The 25,548-nt window shown below is 51.2% G+C and overlaps 1 protein-coding gene across 3 annotated transcripts; it reads right to left on the bottom strand.

Moving 5' to 3' along the window:
- Nucleotides 1-432: 432 nt before the first annotated feature.
- LOC135964642 (uncharacterized) lies at nucleotides 433-25,402 on the bottom strand. 3 transcript variants are annotated; one of them, XR_012417049.1, is made up of 7 exons: nucleotides 24,875-25,402; nucleotides 10,108-10,288; nucleotides 8,782-8,931; nucleotides 5,571-5,693; nucleotides 4,708-4,864; nucleotides 3,550-3,746; nucleotides 433-817 (listed from the first exon to the last, which is right to left on the bottom strand). XR_012417049.1 is itself a non-coding variant. In XM_074000278.1 (6 exons), the coding sequence occupies exons 1-5, from the start codon at nucleotides 24,963-24,965 to the stop codon at nucleotides 3,572-3,574; spliced, it is 720 nt and encodes a 239-aa protein (XP_073856379.1). In that variant the 5' UTR covers nucleotides 24,966-25,402; the 3' UTR covers nucleotides 433-817; nucleotides 3,550-3,571. The 3 variants fall into 3 exon arrangements, 1 of the variants encoding a protein (XP_073856379.1); XR_012417050.1 differs by lacking the exon at nucleotides 24,875-25,402 and adding an exon at nucleotides 16,104-17,079 and having other exon boundaries at nucleotides 10,108-11,332; XM_074000278.1 differs by lacking the exon at nucleotides 4,708-4,864.
- Nucleotides 25,403-25,548: the final 146 nt, after the last annotated feature.

Here is a 25,548-nt window from a genome sequence, read left to right as displayed (position 1 = left end):
CACCTTCCTGGCTGCAGGCTGGCAGGGTGGTGTGGTGGTCAGTGTACTGGGCTCTGCGTCTCCGCCCCTACCTGCTGTGTGACGGTGGGCCAGACACCTAACCTCTCTGTGCCTCTATTTCTTCAATGGCAAACAGGGACACTAGCAGCCCCCACATCTGGGCACAGTGGCCTGAAGGTTAAAGTCAACGGCGGCACGAGACCTACAGCAAAAGCTCTGAGCAGGGAGGGCAGGGAGCTGCCCAGAGAGTTCCACCACCATCTCCCCTCTGGCCACCGAGGAAACCGAGGTTCATGGTGACCTGGCCCAGGTCTGTTGGACTCATGGTCCTTCTCATCCCCAAGATCAGAGGGCTGCCACCAGGGAAGGAGCTGGCCCCTAGACACAGCCCAGGAAGCACACAGGGAAGGATGCCCTGGGGACTTCGGTATGTTATTGCAAAGAAAAATTTATTGCTATTTGAACCCTGCTTTCATGCCCCATTTCCCAGAAAATGAGCCACGGGAGACACCAGGAGAGGGAGGAGACCGTCCTCCTTGCACAAAACCCACACCCTCGGATGCCGTCCTCAGTGAGGGTGGCTGGGGGCCAACCAGGGGGCCCACCCGCAGAGTGGCAGAGGAGGCAGGTTGACCCTGCGGACGTTGAGCTCTGTGGCAAAGGTCCTGGCCTTCTGGTAGAAGAGGAGCGACTTCTCACGGTCCGGGAGGAAGTTGTGGGAGACGGTGGCCGGCCGCGTGTAGATCTTCAGCTGTGCCTTCTTGTTGCCCAGGTCCACGGCGGCTGCCAGTGCCAGCTGGTAGTACTCAAACAGGTCCTGAAGGGGACAGGTCATGCTCAGCAAAAGGGGGACTCGGAGCCCGTCTTCCCAGAGGCCGTTCCTGTCTCCAGGTCATTCCACGTGTCCAGCCAATGCTGGCTCACCCCATGAGCCCCGAAACGTGTTACACTGCTGTGGTCTCAGCTGCAGGAAGTGGGGATGACCCTGACACCACTGGAAGCCTTCCTGACTGCCCCTACGCCCCACTCACCCCAACCGTCCTGCCCCAGTGCCACCCTCTCCGCAGGCAGTGGCTGCTTTCCCCATGGGCTGAGGTCAGGGCAGATCCTGCCTGCTCTGAGAGTTCCATGCAGGACCCGTGGCTCCGAGCCACAGCAGGGGCACAGCGTTGAGTGACCCAGGCTCCCCTCTGGCCCCTGTCCATGCTGACCATTTCCAGGCCCTCCACGGGACAGGCCAGGTACAAAACCATCTCACAGGTGTCCTCTCTGGCAATGTTCCCTGAAATATTGACGGAGTGTGACGCCCCAGACATCCAGTCCCATTTTCAATGCATCTTTGGCCCAAACTCACCATCCCTGGGTTGGGATGCCGCCTCCCAGACCTCCTCCTTCACCCTCCCATCCCCCACCCGGCTTCTCCCCAGGCGCCTCCTCCACATGGGGGTCACCCAAGGAACCTCTCTGAGACCTATGCCTGGCCTGTCCCTCTTTACCATCTCAAGATGGCTCCCAGGGTCAAGGACAAAGTCCAAGATGCAGCAAGTCCATTCCCCCACTGCCCCGCCCCACACACGGAGCAGGGGCGTGAGAAGGCCCCGAGTCACCGCCACTGCTCATCCAACGCCCCCGGCCCAGCCGAACACTGGACTCTGTGCTGGGTGCGTGGCTGAGCCTAACGTCCTTGCTCCCAGTCTGAGGGACCTGGGAGTAAACACTGACCACACAGGGTGGCCCAGGCTGTGGCAGAGGGAAGCCCAGGAGCCTGTGGGGGGCCCAGGAGGCCCCAGACTCAGCCGGGGGTGGAAGGCAAAGGCTTCCTGAAGGGGTGGGGGCAACCCAACTAAACAGGAAGGAGCCAGCCAATGCATATGTCTCTGCATGTGCCTGTGCGTGTGCTTGTGCGTTTGTGTGCCTGTGTGCATGCCTGTGTGTGCGTGTGCCTGTGCCCGTGTGCATTTGCGTGTGCATTTCCATGTGCCTGTAGTGTGTGCAACAGCTAGTGAGTGGCAGGCTGAGCCAGGACACACCTAATCTTCCCTATTCCAGGGCTCACTCTCACGTGTACACTAAAGGCGACCCCATTTTAGAGGCAATCGGCAAAGATGCCCATTTACCCCTGCCTCTCTGCCAGCCTTCCAGGCCCCATGCAGCCCGGAGTTTTCTCCTACTCCTCTGGGCCCTGGGTCCAGAGCCTCCTATACAAGGAGGAGGGTGTAGCCTTGGAAAGACAGCCGCCCTTAGGGAATTCCAAGGGGACCTCCCTGTGGGAAGCTGGCCTGCACTGACAGCATAGTCACGATGAGGCCCAGAGGGCTGTGCATGGGAAGGAGGTGAAGGAGGCCTCTGCCCCTCAACCCCAACCGTGGACTTTGGCCTCTCAGGTACTACTTGGCCCTTTCCTTCCTCCTGAGCAGGCGGAGTGGGCGGCAGCCTTGACCAAGAGAGATAAAGGCCTCTTCTGGGAGGCCCGTCCCCCTGGGTCCCAGGCGAGCCCCTGAGTGGTGAGCAGCGTCCCTCTGGGTCTGACACTTGGCACCTCCCTGTCTGGCTGGGACTTGGGAGGCCACAGGGACCACTTCTGACCACCAGGTGTCGCCAGCACTGGGCGGGGGCCTCCCGGGCAGCCCCAGGCCTGCGGGTGGGGGATATGGGGCGAGGTCGTAGGGCTGCCCCAGATCCTCATGTTGTTCTAAGGACCCCAAGATCTCGGCCCCTGGACTGGAGTGCCCTGGCCCCTCAGCCCATAAGGAGCACTGATGCGGTGCCGGTGCGATGCTGAGGAGGGGCGGTGCCTGCTGGGCAGAGGGGTGGAGACACGCCAGGTCTGAACCTGACAGTCCCAGCTCTCCACCCCTGCAGGGCTGGGGGCAGAGGGAGCACAGCACCTCCGCTCCAGACAGACCCGACCCAGCAAGGCCTCAGCCTGGCTGGCTGGGGCCCCGCCCCACTGCACCTGCCCTGAGCTGGGGTTTCCCTGTCTGTGAACCCGATGGTAAGACACTGGTCCCACCCCACCCTTCCTGGGTGATGTGAAGGTTCAAGGTGTCTCGGGACTCCAGGAAGGAGTTGCTCAGTACAGGCTGGCACCCTGGGCAGGCTTCCTAGAGGAGGCGTCAGGATTTGGGTTGGATCTTGCAACGTGGATTCAATGTCAGGATGATGTGGTCCTCCGAAATGTCCTTCTCCTGACCCTGTTTTCTTTGTTAAATGCAACTTGACACTTGACTGTCAAGACTCAGTTTTGGTGTCACCTCCTCCAGGAGGGTCCCCCTGACTACAATCCGCCTTCTTTACCCAGGGGCCACCATTGCCCACTCATGTGTCAGCCTCCCTGGCTGAGACTGAGTTCTTGAGGGTGGGGCGTGGCCAGCTTGGGAGCTGGGTTGTATCTGCTAACATTGCCGGTTCCTCCAGCCGCATGCAGAGCTCCAGGGAGGCCACTGGGCCATTCCTAAGGTAGGCTGGAACCCAGGCCTCTGAGGTCTGGGTGGAGATCCCACTCCAAGAGGGCCGGGAACACCCCGAGCCCTGCCCTTCCCCACCCACCTTCAGGTCATAGAAGATGATGTCACCGAGCACCAGGTACACCTTCACGTAGTAGAGGGTCTCCTCGTCGAACTCCAGTGGCGAGTTGCAGAGCTACAGGGCCTTGAGGTAGAAGTGCTCCGCCAGCTTGCCCTGGCCCAGCTGATGGTGCAGGGTGGCCAGGCGGTGGTAGGCCACGTGCTCGTTCAGCCCGTCCCCTGGGGTGCAAGCCAAAGGGGCAGGTGTGAGGAAGTGGCTCCCTGGGGCAGGGAGGGCACAGGCCCCTCAGGAGCAGGTATGCAGACCCCGGGCAGCACCTGGCTTGCCTCCAGGCACCTGCGGTCACCTGGGCAGCTCTGGCCAGTCCCTTCCAGGTTCCCAGACTCACTTTCCCATCTGCAAAGCAGAACTAATAAGGCCTGCCCCTGTCTACTGTGAGGCTTTGGCAAAGTCGGACTTGGATGGCCCAGCTCTGTGCCTACACATAGCCACCTGCCTTTGCTCACTGGTTTTAACCAGGGGAGCCCAAAAGCCATGCAGTCCAGGTGCTCCCGGGTACCCCGGCTCCAGGCAACCCACAGACGTGACATCCGACTCCTCCTGCGTGTGTCACAATCAGAGCCCCCTACTTTGGGGAGTCAGCTGCACACCTACTGTGTACTGGGCCACGGGGCACAAGGTGCTGGGGCATGCGGCCTGCCTAGGGTTCCCTGTCTCTGGAGGGGGACAGACGACCCTGGCACAGCACCAGGGGATGCCCGGCCTTAAGGTGCCGACTGCTGGAAGGAGAACTGGGATTTTATCAGCCAGAGAGCCGTGTGGTTGATGAGGTTGGGTAGGGCACAAGAGAAAGGGAATGTGCCACTCAGCCTGGCACATACAGGGACCAACGAGATGCCTGGCATGTCTGGAAGGCAGAGGGCACACTGGGCGGCCCTTGTGGTCAGCAGCGGGAACAGGCAGAGGAAACAGAGCTCAGTCAGGCAGGGAGCTCTGCACTGCGTGAGACACCTCGGGCCGTGCCCCACAGCTAGACGGGGAAGCCAGTTGGGCAGATCTGCCTGCCTGGACAGGAGACCAGGAAAATCCAGCAGCTGTTTCAGCTCCTGCCCTGCAGACCTGGAGGCTGGGCTCTGGCAAAGTGTGGGTCCTGGCAGGGTGGGGGCTCAGGGGACTTACCCAGAGTGATGCTGGGTGCTAGGGCCATGTAGGCAAACTCCAAGCCATCCTGGGGCTTCTCCAGTGTGGCCAGGAGTGCCACCAGCTTGTTGCACAGCTGTAGCTGCAGCTCCGCCTTGCAGTTGCCCGTAGTCACTGCCAGGGCCAGGACCCGGTCCTACCACACAGGCAGGTGGCTCAGGTTTCCCACAGCACCCACCTTGCCCAGTGCCCTCCTCAGAGCTCAAACATGTGCTTGGAGCTTCCCACGCCCCAGCTACCCTTGCACCTCCACACAGCTCTGTGCTTTGGGATAACACACAGTTCAGACACCCAAGTTGGGGGCTGAAGAGTCACCTGAGGCCCATCCAGCTACACCCAGCAGCCTCAGACCAGCCTTTCCCACCTGGGCACCAGGGGGTCTGGCTGGGGGGAGCCAGCACTCCTCTCTGCTCTAAAAACACCGCATTTATCTGTGCCCAGGGCTGAGCCACACCGTGAGCTCAGAGGAAGGGAGAAGCCGTCCCACTTCGGGGTGCAAGCAGACCTGGGCCTCCCACTGACATGCTGTGTGTCCTTTGACATGTCCCTGTGCCTCTCTGAGCCTCAGTTTCCTCATCTGGAAGATGGGGACAGAACTTCCAGCTCATGGTTGCTTGAGATCATCAGGTACAAGGGTAGAGCCATTGTCACATCCAGGCCCCAAACGTTTGTCCCGGGCAGGGGCATGGTCAATATCATTCCCGGTGAGACCACTTGGAAACTAAGCATGTGCATGGGTGGCCCTGCCTCCAGGTGGGAGGCCTCTGCCCTGCCACACCTGTGCCTCAGCCCTCCAGGTGCTCCCCTGAGGCCCACCCACATCAGCCCACAGGCCAACTCACCCGGTAGAAGGACACGGCTTTCTCCCGCTCCCAGGCCCCATTGAAGAAGATGTCTCCAGCTGCCTCAAACAGCTCCAGCCCCAGGCTGGGGTCGCCTGTGTACAGGACCACATTCTGTGCCACCTGAAAGGAGACAGAAGTTCCCTCAAGACCCACACCTGGCGAGGTGGCCACGCCCACCTTTGCAAGCCTCCTTCCTCTCACACACTACAGGTACACCTGAGCATTTTTCAGGCTCTGTGCATTAGGGATGCCCCCACCACTGGCGTGAGGACAATGAACTGATGCACCTGAGTGCCAGGAGGTGACTGAGCAGCTGCAGCCCAGGAGCCCGACACCCGTGAATCCTACCACCAGGGCTAGGCCTAGCCCACTCCGCCTGTACTCAAACCAGTCTCCGTGGCCCCCAGATAGCTGGGACCCCATCCCCTGGCTCCTTTCTGGGTTGCCACATCCCTGCCACATCAACAGTGTTTGTGGGTGGGCCTGGTCCCCTCTTGGCCATGAGCTCTTGATCCCTCTCCTCAGCTCAAGGAGGTATATAGCAGGTGCTCAATCACGAAAGCTTCACCAGGCTGGTGAGCTTCACAATTTGTTCCAGATCACACTGTGTTTGGGAAAGCCGCTGAAAACAGCCACTATGATAGATTCATTTTGTAAGGAGATGTGCCACGTGTCGCTTGGAGCAAGTTCTTCTGTGTGTTAACTGAGTGGTCACATTATTTGAGCATGTGCTGTACACCAGCAGGTGCTGGGCACTGTGAGGGGCCGCGCCTCTGCCCTCAGGGAGAAGATGCTGGCCACTGGGGGAGGATGTGCAGGAACCAGTTGGAGGGAGGGAAAAGGCACACAACAGGTGCTCAGCAGTGGCTTAGGAATGAGTGGATGGATGGATGAATGGATGAGGAGATGTAGACACATGGATGGATAGATGGGTGTGTGGATAGATTAATTTTGGGATGGATGGATGGGTGGATGGATGGATGGATGGATGGATGAATGGATGGACGGACGGATGGGTGGATGGACGGACGGATGGGTGGATGGACGGACGGATGGGTGGATGGATGGATGGATGGATGGGTGGGTGGGTGGAATGATGTATGTATGTCTGCATGTATGTATGGGTGGGTAGATAATGTATGGATGGGTGGAGGGTAGATGATGTATGTGCATATTGATGGCTAGATGGTGGATAGACGAATGTATGGATAAACCAATGGACAGATAGATGAATGGAGGGATGGAGTAATAGGTAGAGTAGTGGGTGGATGGATGAATGATGGATGGATGGACGAACAGTGAATGGATGGATGGGAGAAAGGATGGATGATGGAAGGATGGATGATGGATGGATGGATGAATGAATGGGTGGATGGATGATGGATGGATGGAAGGATGAACAGGTGGATGGATGGATGATGGAAGCATGGATGGATAATGGAAGCATGGTTGGATGATGGATGGATGGATGAATGGATAAATGGATATGTGGATGGATGATGGATGGATGGAAGGATAAACAGGTGAATGGATGGATGATGGAAGGATGAATGGACGGATGGATGGATGAACAGGTGAATGGATGGATAGACGGGTGAATGGATGGATAAAAGGATGGAAGAATGATGGATGGATGAATGGACAGATGGATGAATGGACAGATAGACGGATGATGGATGGATGGATGATGGATGGATGGATGGATGGATGGATGGATGGATGGATGATGGATGGATGGAAGGATGAACAGATGAATGGATGGATGATGGAAGGATGGATGGATGAATGGATAAATGGATAGATGGATGAATGATGGATGGATGGAAGGATGAACAGGAGGTGAGTGTGATGGATGGATGAATGATGGATGGATGAATGGTGGATGGATGGAAGGATGAACAGTTGGACGGATGGAAGGATGAACAGGTGGATGGATGAAAGGATGAACAAGTCGATGGATGGAAGGATGGAAGGATGAACAGGTGAATGGATGGTTGATGGAAGGATGAATGGACGGATGGATGGATCAACAGGTGAATGGATGGATAGACGGGTGAATGGATGGATGATGAATGGATGGATGATATAAGAATGGATGATAAAAGGATGGATGATATAAGAATGGATGGATGAATGGACAGATGGATGGATGATGGCTGGATGGATGATGGATGGATGAATGGATAAATGGATGGATGGATGGATGATGGATGGATGGAAGAATGAACAGGTGAATGGATGGATGATGGAAGGATGGATGGATGAATGGACGAACAGGTGGATGGATGGTGGCTGAATGAATGGATGATAAAAGAATGGATGAATGATGGATGGATGGATGGATGGATGGATGGATGGATGGATGGATGGATGATGGATGGATGAATGGAAGAAAGAACAGGTGAATGGAAGGATGAACAGGTGAATGGATGGATGAACAGGTGAATGGATGGATGCTAGAAGGACGGACGGATGGATGGATGGAAGGATGAGCAGGCGAGTGGATGAATGACGGAAGGATGGATGGATGATAGATGGATGGATGGATGATGGATGAATGGATGGATGGAAGAATGAACAGGTGAATGGATGATGGAAGGATGGAAGAATGGATGGAGGGATGGATGGATAGGTGAATGGACGGATCATGGATGTATGGAAGATGGTTGGATGGATACTGGAAAGATGGATGGAAGGATGGATAGAAGGATGGTCGAACAGGTGAATGGATGGACGAAGAGGTGAACAGAAGAATGATGGATGGATGGATGGATGGATAGAAGGATGAACAGTTGGATGGATGATGGAAAGATAGATGGAAGGATGGATGGATGGACGAACAGGTGAATGGATGGACGAATAGGTGAATGGGTGGATGGACAAGTGAATGGATGGATGATAAAAGGATGGATGGATGATAGATGGATGGAGGGATGGATGATGGATGGATGGATGGATGGATGGATGCTTGGAAAGACGAACAGGTGAATGGATGGATGATGGAAGGATGGAAGGATGGAAGGATGGATGGATGGAAGGACCCACAGGTGTATGGGAAGACGACGGAAGAATGGATGGATGGATGGATGGATGGATGATGGATGTATAGATGGAAGGATGAGCAGGTAAATAGATGATGGAAGGATGAATGGATGGGTGGATGGAGAGTCAACAACACAGGGGTCCTCCTGCATCCCTTGCCACTCACCTGGATGTACAGGTCCACCAGCTCGCTCTGCCGCAGGATGTAATAGATCTTCCCTGCTTGCAGCCAGGCATGCGCCTCCTTCTCTTCCTTCTGAAGGTCAATGAAAATCCCCAGACTTCCTTGGTGTAGTCCAGAGTGGATTTGCAGGCCCTGGAATCAGACACAGGTGTCAGAACAAGGGTTCTCATCCTCCTGGAACCAGTCTGCCTCCTCCCGTGGGTCTGGTGACAGATGAATCTAGAATGTGCGGACTGGGAACGGCCCTCTTGTGTGTGCAGTGTTCTGCTCTTCCCAGGCTGCTGGGAGGGCCAGGGTGAACACACATGGCATGGAAAAGATGAAGGACATCCTTCAGAGGGAATCGAGCATCATGCTGCCCTGTGGCAGGAGGAGTGTGCTAGTCCATCTCCCCTGCCTCCCAGACATGACCTGTGTCTTCTCCAGACGCACCAGGAGCCGTTAGTGTTCAGAGGCTATCTGGGCCGATGGTTCTCAAGGTGTGCAGGCATCACAGTCACCTGGAGGCCAGTCCTTATAGCTTGCTGGCCCTGCCCACAGAGCTTCCGGCTCCACAGGCCTGGGGCAGGCCATAGAACTCCCACTTGCCACAAGCTCCTAGGTGACATGGATGCTGTTCTACTGGTCCAGGGACTACACTTTGAGAAGCATGGCTCTAGCACACTGGCCCATTTTCCTTCTGTGAACCTGAGACCAAGACTGGAGGCAGTCTCCCGGGTCCCCATGGAATCTGGCTCCTTCCCTGCCCTCTCAGTAAGTCTGACACTCGAGGGGGTGTGACTGCAGCAATGTCACTGGGCCCTGTGGGTGGGGTGGCCAGGGCCATGGTTACCCCACCAGGTCAGGATGCTTGGGGGAAGCCGAGTAGGCCACATATGGGACGTGAGACCTTGAAACCCTGTCCCAGGGAAGCAGGTGACACAACTGGCTCTGTCTTCTGTGGGAGAGAAGCCACAGGTGGCTGCTGTGGTCACATTTAAGGGGACAGATGAAGGCCAGGAGTGAAGATTCAGGGCAGGCAGAGGTCAGAGGACAAAAGCCATCATAGTAGGAAGAACAGCCCAGAGTGCACGTACTGCCTCTGCTGGGGTTGAGATGACCTTTGACCCAACAAGGGAGGCTCAAGCTGGGACTCACGGGCCAGCAGCAGCCCTGGGACGACCCCAGGCCCACCAGCTCAAAACATCTGATGCCAAGGAACCAAATGATCAAAAGGAGAGGGGTTGCTGGTGTCCTGGGCCAGCTTCCCTTTGCCCCCCTCCCTGCCCTGCCCACCCCCACCTCCACCACTGCAAAGCCAGCCCTTACCGCTTGGTGCCCAGGGACAGGTAGAGTTGACTGATGGTCTCCAGGAGCTGCCCCTCCAGCACCTTGCCGGCCACCTTGCGGGCCAGGGAGAGCTGGAACTCATGGTAGATGACACACTGGGCCTCGGTGAGCATGACGGTGCTGTAGAAGTAGCACAGCCGGTGGACGGCCCGCAACTGGCCTGGGCAGAAGACAAAATGGAAGACGTTAGTCTCCCAGCATCGAAGCGAGGCTGGCTGGGCTCGGAGGCCCCTGCGCCGTGCTTGCCTCTTTCACACCTCTGTGAGCCTGGGCCCCATAGGCGGGGAGACTGAGCGCAGACAGGCCATGCACCCGTGCCAGGGCAGACGCCGAGCACACAGTCACATGGGCACACCTTGGTGCAGAGGCTCATGGTAGAGGCCAGCCTTCTTTACAACTCCCAGGGCCGAGGTCCTGGCCAGGCTCGGCCCCTGCACCAGGCCATCTATTTCTGCTTCACAAAGCCCCTCAGGCCAGTACCAGGGCTGCCTTCAGCCTGAGCTGATGAGGCCAGGGGCACAAGTAGCCCCTGTCGCCGATGGAACGCTGAGAGAGCAAAGCCAAGCGTCATGTCTGCCACACATGGCATCATGTTGGGGGAATGGGGTTCAAAGCCGGGCCCTGGTGTTCCCACACATGCTTCTCTCATGCAACCAGGCTCCCAAGCCACATGCTCACTGGCCTCTCCCAAAGCCAGGGCGCTGGGAACGGTGGAAAGTTTCTGATTTTCTAGTGCCAGAAACATTCCGGAGATTAACACAGGAAACCAGGTACGCCAAATGGACATCTGTTACACACGCCACCCAACAACAGCTGAATACACAGTCCTCTCGAGCACCCAGGGGACATTCCCCATGACAGACCATGTGCCAGGCCACAAAATGAGCCACAGTGAATGGAGAAGGACTGAGACCGAAGCAGAGGTGTTCTTCAGCTGTACTGGCACGAAACTGGAAATCAACAGTGAAGGAAATGTGAGAAATTCAAAAATATGTGGAAATTACACACTCCTAAACAACCAGTGAGTCAAAGAGACCATCAGGGAAACTGAAAACTAATTTGAGAAGAATGCAAACAAATGCACAGCCCGGGACAGCGCAGTGGTTCACGCCTGTCATCCCAGCACTGTGGGAGGCCGAGGTGGGAGGATCGCTTGAGTCCAGGAGTTTGAGATCAGCCTGGGAAACATGGTGAAATCCCGTCTCTATAAAAAAATAAAATATAAAAATTAGCCGGGTGCAGTGGTGCACGTCTGTAATACTAGCTACTTGGGAGGCTGAAGCATGAGAATGGCTTGTACCTGGGTAGAAGTTGCAGTGAGCCAAGATTGCACCACTGCATCCCACCCTGGGCATTAGAGCAAAATTCTGCCTTTTAAAAAAAAAATAGCACAGTGTATCAAAAATTCCAAGATGCAGCTAAGGCAGTGCTGAAAGGGAAATTTATAACTGTAAATGTCTACATTCAAAGAAAGAAGAAAAATCTCAAATCAAAAACCTAACCTTCCACCTTGAGAAACTAGAAAAAGAATGAACTAAACCCAAAGCAAATAAAAGGAAGAAAATAATAAACATGAGAGTGGAAATGGGAAGTAAAAATACAGAGAATGGAAAAACAAAAGAGATAATCAACAGAACCAAAAGTGAGTTTACTGAAAAAAATAACAAAATTAACAAATCTTTCACCAGACTGACCAAGAAAAGAAAGATGGGACACAAATGACTAAAATCAGAGACTGAGCTCCATGGCTGACGCCTGTCATCCCAGAGCTTTGTGAGGCCGAGGTGGAAGGATCGCTGAGGCCAGCATTCAAGACCAGCCTGGGGGAACATGATGAGACCCCATCTCTAATAAAAAGAAATAAATAAAAAATTAAAAACCCAAGTTTCTCAAATCAGAAATGAAAGAGGAATCATTATTGCCGACCTGACAGAAATAAAAGGATTCCATGAAAACACTACGAACAATTGTACACCAACAAATCAGACCATCTAGACACAACAGCCAAGCTCCTAGAAGGACACAAACTACCAAAAGTGACTCAAAAATGACCCCGAGTAAGCATGTGGGGTAGCAGCCCCGCCCTCGGTCTCCTCGACCGTTCAGCGCGGGGTGGGGAGACAGGAAAGCATGATCCCCGTTCCCTGGCCTGCATTTCCAAGTCTGAATCCCCCAGCACCCTGGGGAGGGCCTCCTAGGAGGAGGTGCCACAGGCTATTATGCCACGAGCAACCGGAGGCTGCAGTGGGGGCTGGGGCGCTGGATTCCTGGAGGGTCTCCTTCCAGTCAGAGAATGCCCCTGGGGAAGAAGCCTGGGTCTGAACCGGGGCCCCTTCACACGGTCCTTTCCAAAATCTCATCCCTCCTAGGGCCAGGAGTGGGTGCCAGGCCTGTGCTGGGAAATGGGCAGATTTGGCCACAGCCCCTGGGACTCTGGTCCAGGCCACAGGAGGCATCTCTGAGTGGTCTCACTATGCCATGACAAACCGCTGCAAGGCAGAGGGGACCCACAACAGTATCCCTTGTCTCGGCCATTTCCCTGGACTCAACTTCCTCATCTATCCTCTGCGGCCTAGATTTCAGACAGCCCTGCCCACCTACTGTCTGTCTGTTCACTGCTCAGTCTGCAGTGACTGTTCGATTGCACTCCATGGCTCCCCAGAGCTCTTGGGGAAAAGGCCAAGCCACAGCCTGAGGCCCCAGGCCCTGCTTAGCTCTCCAGAAGAGCTTCTCACCATCCAGCACCCAAACCACCCACTCCTAACTCTGCACCTCCCTGCATAAGCCCTGCTCACTCACCCCCGCTCACACCCCACTTATCCCCGCTCACACTTCCGCTCACTCACCCCAATCACACCTCCGCTCACTCACCCCCAGTCATCCCCGCTCACGCTCCCACTCACTCACCCCATCACACCTCCACTCACTCACCCCCACCCACTCATCTCCATTCACACTCCCGCTTACTCACCCCCACTCACACCACCACACCCCACTCATCCTCGCTCACACTCCTGCTCACTCACCCCCATCACACCTCTGCTCACTCACCCCCACTCACTCATCCCTGCTCACTCACCCCAATCACACTTCCGCTCACTCACTACCACTCACTCATCCCCGCTCTCTCTCCCGTTCACTCACCCCCACTCACCCACCCCCACTCAATCACCCCCGCTCACACCCCCTTCATCCCCGCTCACTCATCCCCACTCGCTCACCCCTGCTCACACCCCACTCATACCCGCTCACACTCCCACTCACTCACCCCAATCACACCTCCGCTCCCTCACCCCCACTCACTCACCACCACTCACCCACACTCGCTCATCCCTGGTCCTTCACACAGGCTACACCACCAGCCCCTCCCCCACCACCTATTACTTGACTAAATCCTCTCAACCCTCTGGTCCCAGACTAAAGAGGCTTCCCTAACCCGGGGCCAAGTGCTGCCCCGCCATCACACCACTTACCCTTTTGTGGCTTCTCTGGCCTAAAGCTCACATTCCCACGCTCAGTCCCTGCCACCCGAGGACCCCACAAGCCCCATTTGTGGGTGGGGCCTGGCACACAGTGCACAACGAGCTGCTTTTGCATGAACTGCTCTGCGGCTTTGGGCAATCACCCGCCCCGTGTCCTCTGTGAAGTGGGATGACAGGTGCGCAGCCTGCCAACATACCAAGCAGATAACACGGGCACAAGAACCGGCGTTCACGGCCTGGCTCATGGAGGGGCCCCAAGTCCCAGCTCAGCAGAGCCTGCCTTGATCCCAGGGTTATGGCTAGGGATTCCCAGCACGCAGGACTTTCCGTGCTCAAGGCAGCATGGTCCCTGGGCAAACTGGGAAGAGCTGGCTGCCCCAGTAGGGCAGACAGCCTAGCCCTGTGTGGGAACCGCCTGTCTCCAGGGCGCTTGCCAACATCTGCTGCTGGCCATGACTCAGCACTTTCAATGGTGGAAAAACCACCACTTGTTTCTGAATCACAAACCCCAGGTGTGCCCTGACCTGAGTGGCCCCGGAAGGAGCACATGAGGAACCGGGGCACTCACTCTCCACATGGCCCATCCCCACAGTGACCAGAAGGGCCCACTCATAGTAGCCCTTGCCCTGCTGGGCCGGACCCTGGTGGGTGCAGAGGTGGCCCAGCTGCAGGAGCACGTGGTGAAGTCCCGGCCACACTCCCTGCAGGACAGCCTCGATAACAGCCGTACGGCCTCCAGGAGGTAGTGCTGGGCCATGCTGCTGGCACCCGCGTGCAGGCACAGGGTCCCGAAGTTGGCCAGCACCACTGCCTGGTTCCTCCGCTGGCCCAGGTCCTGAGCTGCCCGCAGGGTGTGGTAGTAGCCCTAGGCTGCCTGTCTCGTCCGGCCCAGCAGGGCAAGGGCTACTATGCCTTCAGAGCCACGTCTCTCTCTTGTCATCTAACCCATTTAAACTCTCCTTTCAAACTCTATGCCAGACCTAACCACTTCTCACCTTTCTCATCATTTCCAACCAGGTCCAGCCCTCATCATAGCGCTCTGGGTTACTGCAAAAGCCTCCAAAATCGCCAGGCACAGTGGCTCATGCTTGTAATCCCAGTACTTTGGTAGGCCAAGGTGGGTGGATCATCAGAGGTCAGGAGTTCAAGACCAGCCTGGCCAACATGGTGAAACCCCTTTACTAAAAATACAAAAAATTAGCCAAGCATGGTGGTGGGTGCCTGTAATCTCAGCTATTCAGGAGGCTGAAACAGGAGAATCACTTGAACTCAGAAGGCAGAGGTTACAGTGAGCCGATATCGTGCCATTGCACTCCAGGCTGGGTGACAAGAGCGAAACTCCATCTCAGAATGTTAAAAAAAAAAAAAAGCCTCCCAACCCACGTCTCTCCTTCCACCTTTCACCCTGCCCTGCATTCTACCTTCCACTCTCAAACATTTCAGAAAAAAAAAAATTATATCCACAGAGAGAGAAAGAGAAAGTAGAAATGGGGTGAAATGTTTGGGGAATCTGAGGGAAGAGTATATGGGAATTCTCTGTACTATTTTTTCAACTTTTCCATAAGTCTGGAGTATTTTGAATTCAAGAGTTAAACAAAGAAAAAACAAAAACAAAAACAAAACTAAAACACTGTCTCCCTTTGTGAACCCATCCTGTCTTTCCCCTGGCAACTGAAGGACGCTCTCAACTAACACATCTATTTTTTCATGAACACTAAAAGAACCCTTGCCTAGTTTTGACTTTCTGTGCTTGGCAGTAGAAGTGTGTGTGTGTGTGTATTTCATATATATGTGTGTGTGTGTATATATGTGTGTGGTGTGTGTGTGTATATAGAGAGAGGGAGAAATACTTATGTGTTTATATATATAGTATATTTACATTGGTAATGTATATAAATATAAATATATGTGTGTGTGTAGATATATATAGTACATACCCCATAGCCTGTCCTTAACCTGTTTTAAACTTAGTCGGAAAAACACATACGTAAGCAGAGAATTTCAAAACAATATGATGAATATTTTGATCGAGGGATGTGTTGCTATGGAACACGCTGCTAAGACACAAAACCTCCTAGATGGGGCAATGAATGAACGAAGTTTTGCACCTATAGGCACCCCCTCTGATATCACCTCAAACGTTTATAGTTATATGCTTTTGCTTCCCCCAGGACCTCTGTTTCATAAGGGTTAGTCCTAGAGCCCAGCGAGTTCCTACTACAGCTGGCACACATATGCCATTCAAGAAACAGTGGCTGAGTGAATGACAAGTTAAGAACCATTTGTCAGCCAGTGCCCAGTAACATAACATGCACTGGTATGCAAATTATATTTTTGTTGAAAACAAGGGCAGGATCACAAATTATCTTTCCAGAGAAAGCAAACCTCAAAAGCTTCTTTACCCTACTAAAGCACGTTCTAAGAAGCTCCCCTTATATAAAAGAAAACCTCCTCATTCGTTATCAATGGCATGTAAACCTAATAAGCCTTCACCTCTGATGACATCTCTTCCATCCCCAGGGCTAGAGGAAGGAGGTTCTGGAAACCCTGGTAGTTGTGAAGGTGGCTCCCAGCTCTGACAGTCTTGAACCCTGTGGGCGCGGGGGTCACACAGCAGAAGAACAGAGGAAAGCATCATCAGGCTTCGAATATGTTTGAACCAGAGATGGCAAATAGGCTGCAGCCAACTGAAAACACCAGAGATTCATGGTGGCCACCTGAGGGGTTGTGCTCTTAAAAAACAAAAATTAAAATTAAAAACTAAAAAATTAAAAAAGGAAGGGGTCAAGAATCCATCAGGTCTGACTGAGATGTGTATCAGTGACTAACACCCCGTATGGTAAAAGTACTCCGGTGCGCTTTGGGTACTCACAGCTTCAGCAGTATTCAAAGGCGTGTGCTTCCCTAAGACTAAGCCACGGGAATACCCCCCCAGCAACACTGCCAGGAGAAACGTCTCACATGGATTTGGCTAGAAATACAGTTGTCTTTAACAAATTAACACTGAATACATCCTGACTTATTAGAGCCTGTGAGAATGACATTCTCAATGATAACAGTTATCACTACAATCTCCAAACATCTGTGATCCTACAAGGAGGAACTGTGACAGCGCAGGCCACGTGTCCAGACTGCTTCCCAGACTGCCTGTTACAAAATAAAAGAAATGAAATCCCCCCAAAAATGTCTTCACTCACATTTAGCCAGTTGTTCCTTTGTGTGCATCTCTGTGCTAAAATGGCCATTCTTCCCCACAGCCTGAAGTCATACGCTAAAATCAATGAGACTCACATGAAGCCAGAAATGTGCAGATGCCAAGGAAACCAACACAAACGAAATGGGCTGGAGAGTGTGGCCAGGAGGATGGTACTTCCCAGGAAGCAATTACTTCATCTCTGCCCATGAAGCAGGCAGCTGTCACTGTCCCCCAGGCCCACGCCAGCCACTCGAAGTAGGTTCTAACCAAACTACCTCCAACAATCAACATAAATACACCACACAATTGGCTTCTGAAAGGACACCTTGCAACCAACAAGAAACTGTAAGCACAACTTTGACAAACTGTGCAACTAAAATCCTTGGGAAGGGATCAACACTGCCACATTTTGACTCAAATACTGTTTCGTGGTAGCACTGCAATAATTCACTGAAACAAAAGAATGAATGAGGAATATGTTTATATAGGAATCAGAGGAAGCTTGACTAATCATTTAAAGAAATAGGTCAAGAAACTGCTAGGTTCAGATGCTACCGTGAGACACTGTCAGGGCCTTAGGCAAATTCACTTCTCTTGGTCCTGTTTCTAGGTTCATCAAAAACCAGCTTTGGACTAGGGAATCTGTTGCTTTCCAATGCCTTCCTTCTGCGATTTCAGCCCAGATTTTAGGACTGCTCTCCCACTTGGTATATGAAAGCATTTTCTATGTATAATAGCAAGAGTACATTTCTGTGTTGAATGCAGTTTGGGACCTACTCTATGAGGCAGAATATCATCATGTAATGTTAAGCATGATGACAAGGCGTACTCTAGATAAGGATAACACATAAGACGTGGCCATACACCTGTGCGTGCCTGGCAGGGAGATGGGGAAGTCTCATTTAATGAAGCCGGGGTGCCTGTTGCACCTTAACATCCTCAGTCCACATCAAGTTCACAACGTCCTTCTGACATCCAACCACAGGTATCACATACTTTTCCATACTTTCCACCCAAGATTAAAATATGCAGAGCACCGTGATAAAGACGCCTCCATCCCCAGCATGTGGGCTCTCATTCTGTAGAATTACATACTTTCGGGGCAAAATGGTGACCAGGTTGCAGCGGCAAGCAAGACTGGGCTCCGTGGGGACAGCAGACCCTGCAGCAGCCACCACTCCTGTCGCCACAGTCTGATGCAGCTGCAGAGAAGCTGTGGCTGAGGCCATTCACTTTGTGAGAGAACCGCACAGGAGGGAAAAGCTAGGGAAGGTAGGGAAGAGGGCAATGTCAGGCTTCTGAGCCCAAGCCAAGCCATCGCATCCCCTGTGACTTGCACGTATATGCCCAGATGGCCTGAAGTAACTGATGAATCACACAAGAAGTGCAAATGCCCTGTCCCACCTTAACTGATGACATTCCACCACAAAAGAAGTGAAAATGGCCGGTTCTAGCCTTAAGTGATGATATTATCTTGTGAAATTCCTTTTCCTGGCTAATCCTGGCTCAAAAAGCTCCCACACTGAGCACCTTGTGACCCCCACTCCTGCCCAGAGAACAACCCCCTTTGACTGTAATTTTTTTTACCTACCCAAATCCTATAAAACGGCCCCACCCTTATCTCCCTTCGATGACTCTTTTTCGGACTCAGCCCGCCTGCACCCAGGTGATTAAAATGCTTTATTGCTCACACAAAGCCTATTTGGTGGTCTCTTCACAGGGACGCGCATGACACGCAGGTGCAGAGCCAGGGAAGGATCTGTGATGAGAATAGAAAGGAATGTGCCTCCCTGTACACACGCTCGGATTTTATGACAATGTGCGCAGGAGGCTGAACTGGATGCCTGAGAACATTCCTCCAAGTTCTTTTGCTGATTTTCTAAATATTGGTGTAAAATCTGAACTCAGACAAAAATTTTTTAAATCACTTGACATCTTTGTCTGGTGCTCAGCATCATGTCTACATGATCATCTAGAAAACCAACTACTGTTCTAAGGCTCACATCCTCCTATAAAGTCCTAGGGATTTCACAAGGGAATACACTTCTCATTCACATCAAGAACACACACAACTACCATTAAAGAAACGCTTAATTTGCTTACACAATGTTTTAAACACCCAGATTTGAAATACAATAGAGAAGACAACTTTTTGATAGCTCTGCTTTCCAAATGCGAACTGCCCATGGAGAAAATAACCTGCCGTGATTTCTAACCAGTCAACCACCTGTCTTCCCTGGCTGCAGTAGGAGCAATCTTTCTGAGCTCAGGATGAAAAAGAACCCAGCTGGTTAGGGGACAGAAAATCATCACTTCTCAGGGGGCTTCCCGGGTCCCAAATCCCCATGTGATACATGGAAGTAAAAAACTATCAATGACCAAGCATCTGAACGCTTATCCCACCTCACCATCTGCTTCTCCTGCCATGCAAATTTAAAATTAATAAGCCTGCTATTAGAGAACAGAGTTGGTGCTGCATCTTTCTAAAATTATGGATAATTACCAGCCCACAATGGCTTCTAATCAGATTTGAGTGGTCCTTTAGACAGAAAGCTAAAGTGCCTCAGCCCTAAACTGAGAAGAAAACAGAAACTGAAATGCTCTAGATTTGATTTTTTCCCCCTTGTTCTAAAGTTGCTGTTCCCGAATCTCCTTCTACTGTCTTGTTCATAAAATGTACGAGAAACAGGGAAATTTAAAGACATGATAGAAATGGCCACTTTTTCTAGGTACAAACTTTGTGAACATGATTTTCAGCTGCTGGGCTTTTTCTCCACAAACTGTGAGCCTGGAGTACATTTTCTCCCTCGTGGTTACACATTCAGAGTCAGGGAAAGTGGCTTTAGCAGTAAAGAGGGGAGTGCAGTGAGAAGTGACCGGGCACTGAGAAGGGCAGACAGGGACTCTACCTCAGTGGCCTGCAGCACTCCTGGGCCTCGACCTTTACTTTTCTATCTGTACAAGGGATCTAAAGGCCCGTGATTCTAGAACACGACAGCTCTTCATACATACATACGCAAACATCACACACCTATGTGAAAAGCTGTGACACTTGGCTGATTTCCTGAAGAAGTTGTCTTGTATCATTTCTACTCAAGTACTCCACCTCCTTCCAGACAAGTATCAGAGGATGATGGGCTATCCCACAGCAATGTGTGTAACCTCTCCTGCTTACGATCCCCGTTCACATAGCATTTTCCAAAAGCATTTGGTGTGAAGTGACAGAAGAAAGAAGAAGAAGGTCCTTTCAGCCCATTCATTCATTCATTCATTCATTCAACAAATATTGACTGACTACGTGTCAGGCACTGGTGATATACCAGGGAACATATAGTTTTGTAGGTAGAGACAGACAACCAAAAAGTATGTTAAAGAGTGATCAATGCTGCAGAGGAAAATACACCAGGAAGCAGGAAGAACAATACCCCAACCACCCTACACTGGGGTGAGGCTAGCGTTACAAAATGGAAACAGCGGCCGGGCGCGGTGGCTCACACCTGTAATCTCAGCTCTTTGGGAGACTGAGGCAGGTGGATCACCTGAGTTCAGGAGTTCAAGATCGGCCTGACCAATACGGCGAAACTCTGTCTCTACTAAAAACATAAAAACTAGCTGGACGTGGTGGCACACACCTGTAATCCCAGTTACTCAGGAAGCTGAGGCACAAGAATCACTTGAACCCGGGAGGCAGAGGTTGGAGCGAGCCGAGGTCGTGCCACTGCACTCCAGCCTGGGTGACAGAGCAAGACTCTGTCTCAAAAAAAGTAAAAATAAAAATAAAATGTAAACAGAGAATAAGATACCAAAAGAAAGAACATGAACGATTAATTGTAACAAAAGCCTTTGTAAGCTGATACTTTCCTTCCTGGATCCTTGTCCCTTACAAATGGAAAAACACGGCGGGTAGGGGTAGCATCAAAATGATGGTGATGTTTTAAGATGGCTTTGGGTTTCAGATGTCGGACAGCCATACTCATGTACTTCAAGGAGAAAGCTCTAGCTCTATAAGCCATCTGGGCAATGGTTTAATGTCTTTTTTTTTTTTTTTTTTTTTTCCAGAGGGTTTTTAAAATACAGGAAAACATGTGTGTTTATTTGGCTGCTCTGTGCCCACACACGTGCAAACTGTGCTAACAGGTTTTTCCGTGTTTTGCTGAATTTGCCAGCTTACCATAAACAGGCTTTCATGTCTTAATTGTCTATAAATAGCACAAACACCCAAAAATGCAAATCAAGACAAGGTGTCCCTTCAACTGCTGCTCCCATGATGACAGCGAGCGACAATTGGCCAAATCAACACATGGAGACTGAAGCTGTCCGGCAGAGAGCACAGGGCCAACTGCTTTTCCCATAGCATTTAAAGAAACAAGCGGAAACAGCTCTCCACACAGGACAGACACGTCCTTTGTCCTTTGAATAAATGCTGCCAATCCCCAAAATACTTTCTCCATCACACTATCTATATAGATTTCAAGTTCCTTCCAATACCATAGTAATGCCAGTGATAGACTACGTTTGGCCATAATGACCCATTAGCATTCTTTTTCCTCTAAAATGTTGAAATAATAACATTGAGTGTGCACTCACGAGGTGCCAGGCTCTGAGTTTGATCTCGTTGAGTTCTCATTGAAATCCGGTAAGATCAGTACCATATTCTCTCATTTTTCATAGATGAGGAAACTCAGGCATAGAAAGGCTAAGTAAGTTGTCCATGGTCACAGCTTATTTAGGAACTTTTCTCCAAACTTCCAAAAGTTAACTACTGCCACTATTACAAATGAGTTTCTGTTTGTTTGTTTTTTTTTTTTTTTTTTTTTTTTGAGACAGGGTCTTGCTCTGACCAGGCTGGAGGGAGTGGAGTGATGATGTTTCACTGCAGCCTCGACTTCCCGGGCTCAAGTGATTCTCGCACCTCAGCCTCTCCACAGTAGCTGGGATTACAGGCATGAGCCACCACACCTGGCTAATTTTTTAATTTTTATTTTTTGTAGGGATGGGGTTTCACCATGTTGCCCAGACTGGTTCCGAACTCTGGGCTCAAGAGATCCTCCCAGGTCGGCCTCCCAAAGTGCTGGGATTACAGGTGTAAGCCACTGTGCACAGCCCTACAAATGCGACTTGTACAAAGTCAGAGCAGTGAGCAGGAAGAGAACAGAGACTTCAGTGAGTCTCCTGGCTGTTGCAACACCATATCCCTCCTCCATACCGTAATGTGTCTACACCCACCAAGCTCCTAGACGTTGAAGGCAGGCCAGCTCAGAGACGAAACAGCAGTCAAGAAAGAGAAGATGCAGACATGCGTCTTGATTTCAGCTCGAGCGTGCATCTCTCCCCTGCAGCTGCACAGGCAGAAACCAGGGGCCGTGAGTCTGAGGCAGTGTGTTTGGTTCCTGGCAGGTAATCTTTTGGGAGACCATCCCATACAATTAGTGTTACACTTCTCAAAAAGGAAGTGTGACTTGTATAGAAAAATCGATTCCATTTGGGAGAAAGGTCTAATAAAACCCCAAAGGGTAATACAACAACAAATTAAATTCATCTGTCCAAACTGAAATCCCAAAGCCCTCTGGGCACACAGCTGCTTTTCTGAGCTGAAATTCAGCTCCAGCTGAGAAACAGGTCAAATTTCCTAAAAAGGTTTCTTTTTCACATACCTTCAATAAAAATTCCTTTCCCTCACTTGTCATTTTCCAGATTTAATGGCTCTGTTGGCCTTCCTCTTATTTAGACCATGAGCACTGACTTCATGTCTGCTACGGCCGGGACTCCAAGGGAGGCACCCTAGGGAACACAGATGACTGCAGCACAGCGACACCCTCAAAGAGCACACACGGGGAAGGCAAGATGATACCATCGCAGCCTTCACACACAAACGAACTTGGCATCCATACCCCGTCCCATTTCTAGAAAACAACGATGCTGAGTCAGTAACATTTACCGAACAGCCTGCAGTGTGGAGGCAGGCACGAGGGGGCTTCATGTGGGGAAGAGCACCTTCAGAAGGGGGCATGCAAGCAACGTGGAGGCAGGAGACACCCCCACGCACAAGGGCCAGCCCGGAGGCCTGCAGAAATGCCCATGCATCTGGGAGGGAGAGAGGACAAGATACATAAATGCTCCAAAATGAATAGAAGCCTCCCAAGAACCTCCCCCAAAATGGGGCAGGAATTTACAAAAGACCAAACCGAGCATGCGCAGTTACCCGAGCATGCGCAGTTACCTGAGCATAGCGCCACCAGAGCGAGCTATCCAGGAAGAAACAGGGTCACTAGAAGCCTGAGCCTCTACTCCCAGCTCTGCAACTCATTCACCCTATGACCTTGGTGAAGGCTCTTAGCTTCTGTGAGCCACAAGAGAATCACGGGAAAACAGAAGATATGAAAACTGCTCTGCCTTTTTCACAGAACTGCTGAGGGAATAAAATCAGATAATGGATTTTTAAATTCTCTGTGAATTACGAAACAAAATACAAACGCATGACATCATTCTTACCATTAACAACAGCACTGTCAAATTAAGAGCAGAGTTAAGACCACAGCATTTTCCACCCCCCGACTCCCCAGAGAAATAGTGAGTCCAGCTGATGTATTTGGGCAACCCCAGTATCTAGGCTTCGAGAGCCTCAAACAGCTCATGAACTCTGACAGTATCACTCCAGCCCAGTGCTCACTAAGTTCTCCAAGAGAGCCAACTGACAGAAAATACTACAGATTTTTCAGCTGGGCTTGAAGCCCTCCAAGCTCACAGCACAGCTAAACAACGGAGAAGAGGTTTTCTGCCACTAGGCTCAAAAGCTGGCTTTTGTAGATTCCCATAGAAAGAACATTTAAGGCCAGGCGTGGCGGCTTATGCCTGTAATCCCAGCAATTTGGGAAGCCGAGGCAGGAGGATCACCTGAGCTCAGAAGTTCAAGAACAGCCTGGCCAATATGGCGAAGCCCCATCTGTACTAAAAATACAAAAATTAGCTGGGCATGCTGGCGGGCACCTGTAATCCCAGCTACTTGGGAGGCTGAGGCAGGAAAATAGCTTGAACTCAGGAGGCTGAGGTTGCAGTGAGCTGAGATCATGCCACTGCACTCCAGCCTGGGTGACAAGAGCAAAACTCCATCTCAAAGAAAAAAAAAAAAGAAAGAGCATTCTTTTTTGCTGATGTTAAATTTCCTGTGCTAAACACAGAGAAATCATGCAACACTGAAATCCTGAAAAACATATCATAAAAAGCATTTAGTGACTGAAAAGACATTCAGTATAACCTGTAACAGTGAGCTCCCCTCCTCTTTCCATCCAGCTCCACTAACGCTGTGACCCTTAACAATGCTTTCACTACCACAGAGGAAAATTAATAGGACCGCTTACCCCTCTCAGCTGACAGCTAAACCAGTGCTTCTCCCTGGGCTCACTAAAGATGACCTTTACCCAAAACCAGGCTGCAACGACCCTGTAGATGTTGACTAACAATTTCAAAATTCCCATATTCTTTGTCCACTCCTAAGGAAGATGAACTGAAGCCAGGTGTCTCCAAGTCAGAACTAACAGAGGCCTTAAACATCAGATGGCCCATCCCCTTCTTTGACAACCGGGGGATCTAAAGCTGAGCTTATGGAAGAAAACAGCCTGTTTAGTAACAAAGCGAAAACCAAAGCCTAGTCACCTAACCTCTGGTCCAGAAGTCCTGTGACAATCCAGCACCCATATAGGATGAGTCTCCCTAACCAGAAACTCTGAAATCCACAACTTTTTCAGTGCCGACGTGATGCTCAATGAAATGTTCATTGGAGCAGCTCAGATTCTGGATTTTTGAATTCAGGATGCTCAACCAGCAAGTATAATACAAATATTCAAAAATCCAAAAATGTAAAAAAATCTGAGACACTTCTGGTTCCAAGCAGTTTGGATGAGGAATATTCAACCCGCATTTTTTTTTTTTTTCCTCTAATGAAGGAAATTAAAAACGAGGCCCGAGCAAAGTCATTCAATCCATACTAAAGTCATTCAATAGTTTAATTAGTACCCATTTAAAGTTAAGTGCTACCCACAGATATTTAAAAGGATGAAAACATACATACCTATAATCCCAGAACTTTGGAAGGCTGAGGCGGGAGGATCACCTGATGTCAGGAGTTCAAAACCAGCCCGGCCAGCATGGTGAAACTCCATCTCTACTAAAAATGCAAAAATTAGCCAGGTGTGGTGGCACACACCTGTAATCCCAGCTACTCAGAAGGCTGAGGCACGAGAATCACTTGAACCTGGGGGGAGCACGTTGCAGTGAGCTGAGATCACACCACTGTACTCCAGCCTGGACCACAGAGCAAGACTCTGTCTCAAAAAAAAAAAAAAAGAAAAGAAAAGAAAAAAGAAAATTAATTTAAATTGTGTTTTCACATGGAGCCCATGTTCCCAGAACACAAGCCCTGCTCTATGCTCCAAGGGCACACAGGGTGCCCCTTTATCTTAATACTCACCATATTCCATGGCAGCCATTGGCATGTGTCTGTCCATCGCACTAGACTTCCTGTGCATGAGGCAGGGATCATATATTATTACCTTTCTGTCCCCAATGTCTGGCCTAGAAGACACTCAGTAAATGATTCCTGAACTAAGTCAGATACTAAGACATTTTAAACTTGTATTAACAAAATTGATTCAGTAAGTCTGCCAATGCAGCGTTCATACCACACAGCTTAAATCTCAACCTGCGGATTCATCTTGTGTTCTGCTAGATTATCACCTATTAACA

Source organism: Macaca fascicularis, chromosome 8, assembly GCF_037993035.2.
Source record: "Macaca fascicularis isolate 582-1 chromosome 8, T2T-MFA8v1.1".
NCBI classification, from domain to species: domain Eukaryota; kingdom Metazoa; phylum Chordata; class Mammalia; order Primates; family Cercopithecidae; genus Macaca; species Macaca fascicularis.
Note: the sequence above shows the minus strand (reverse complement) of the source record. Positions and strands in the feature narration are given on the sequence as shown.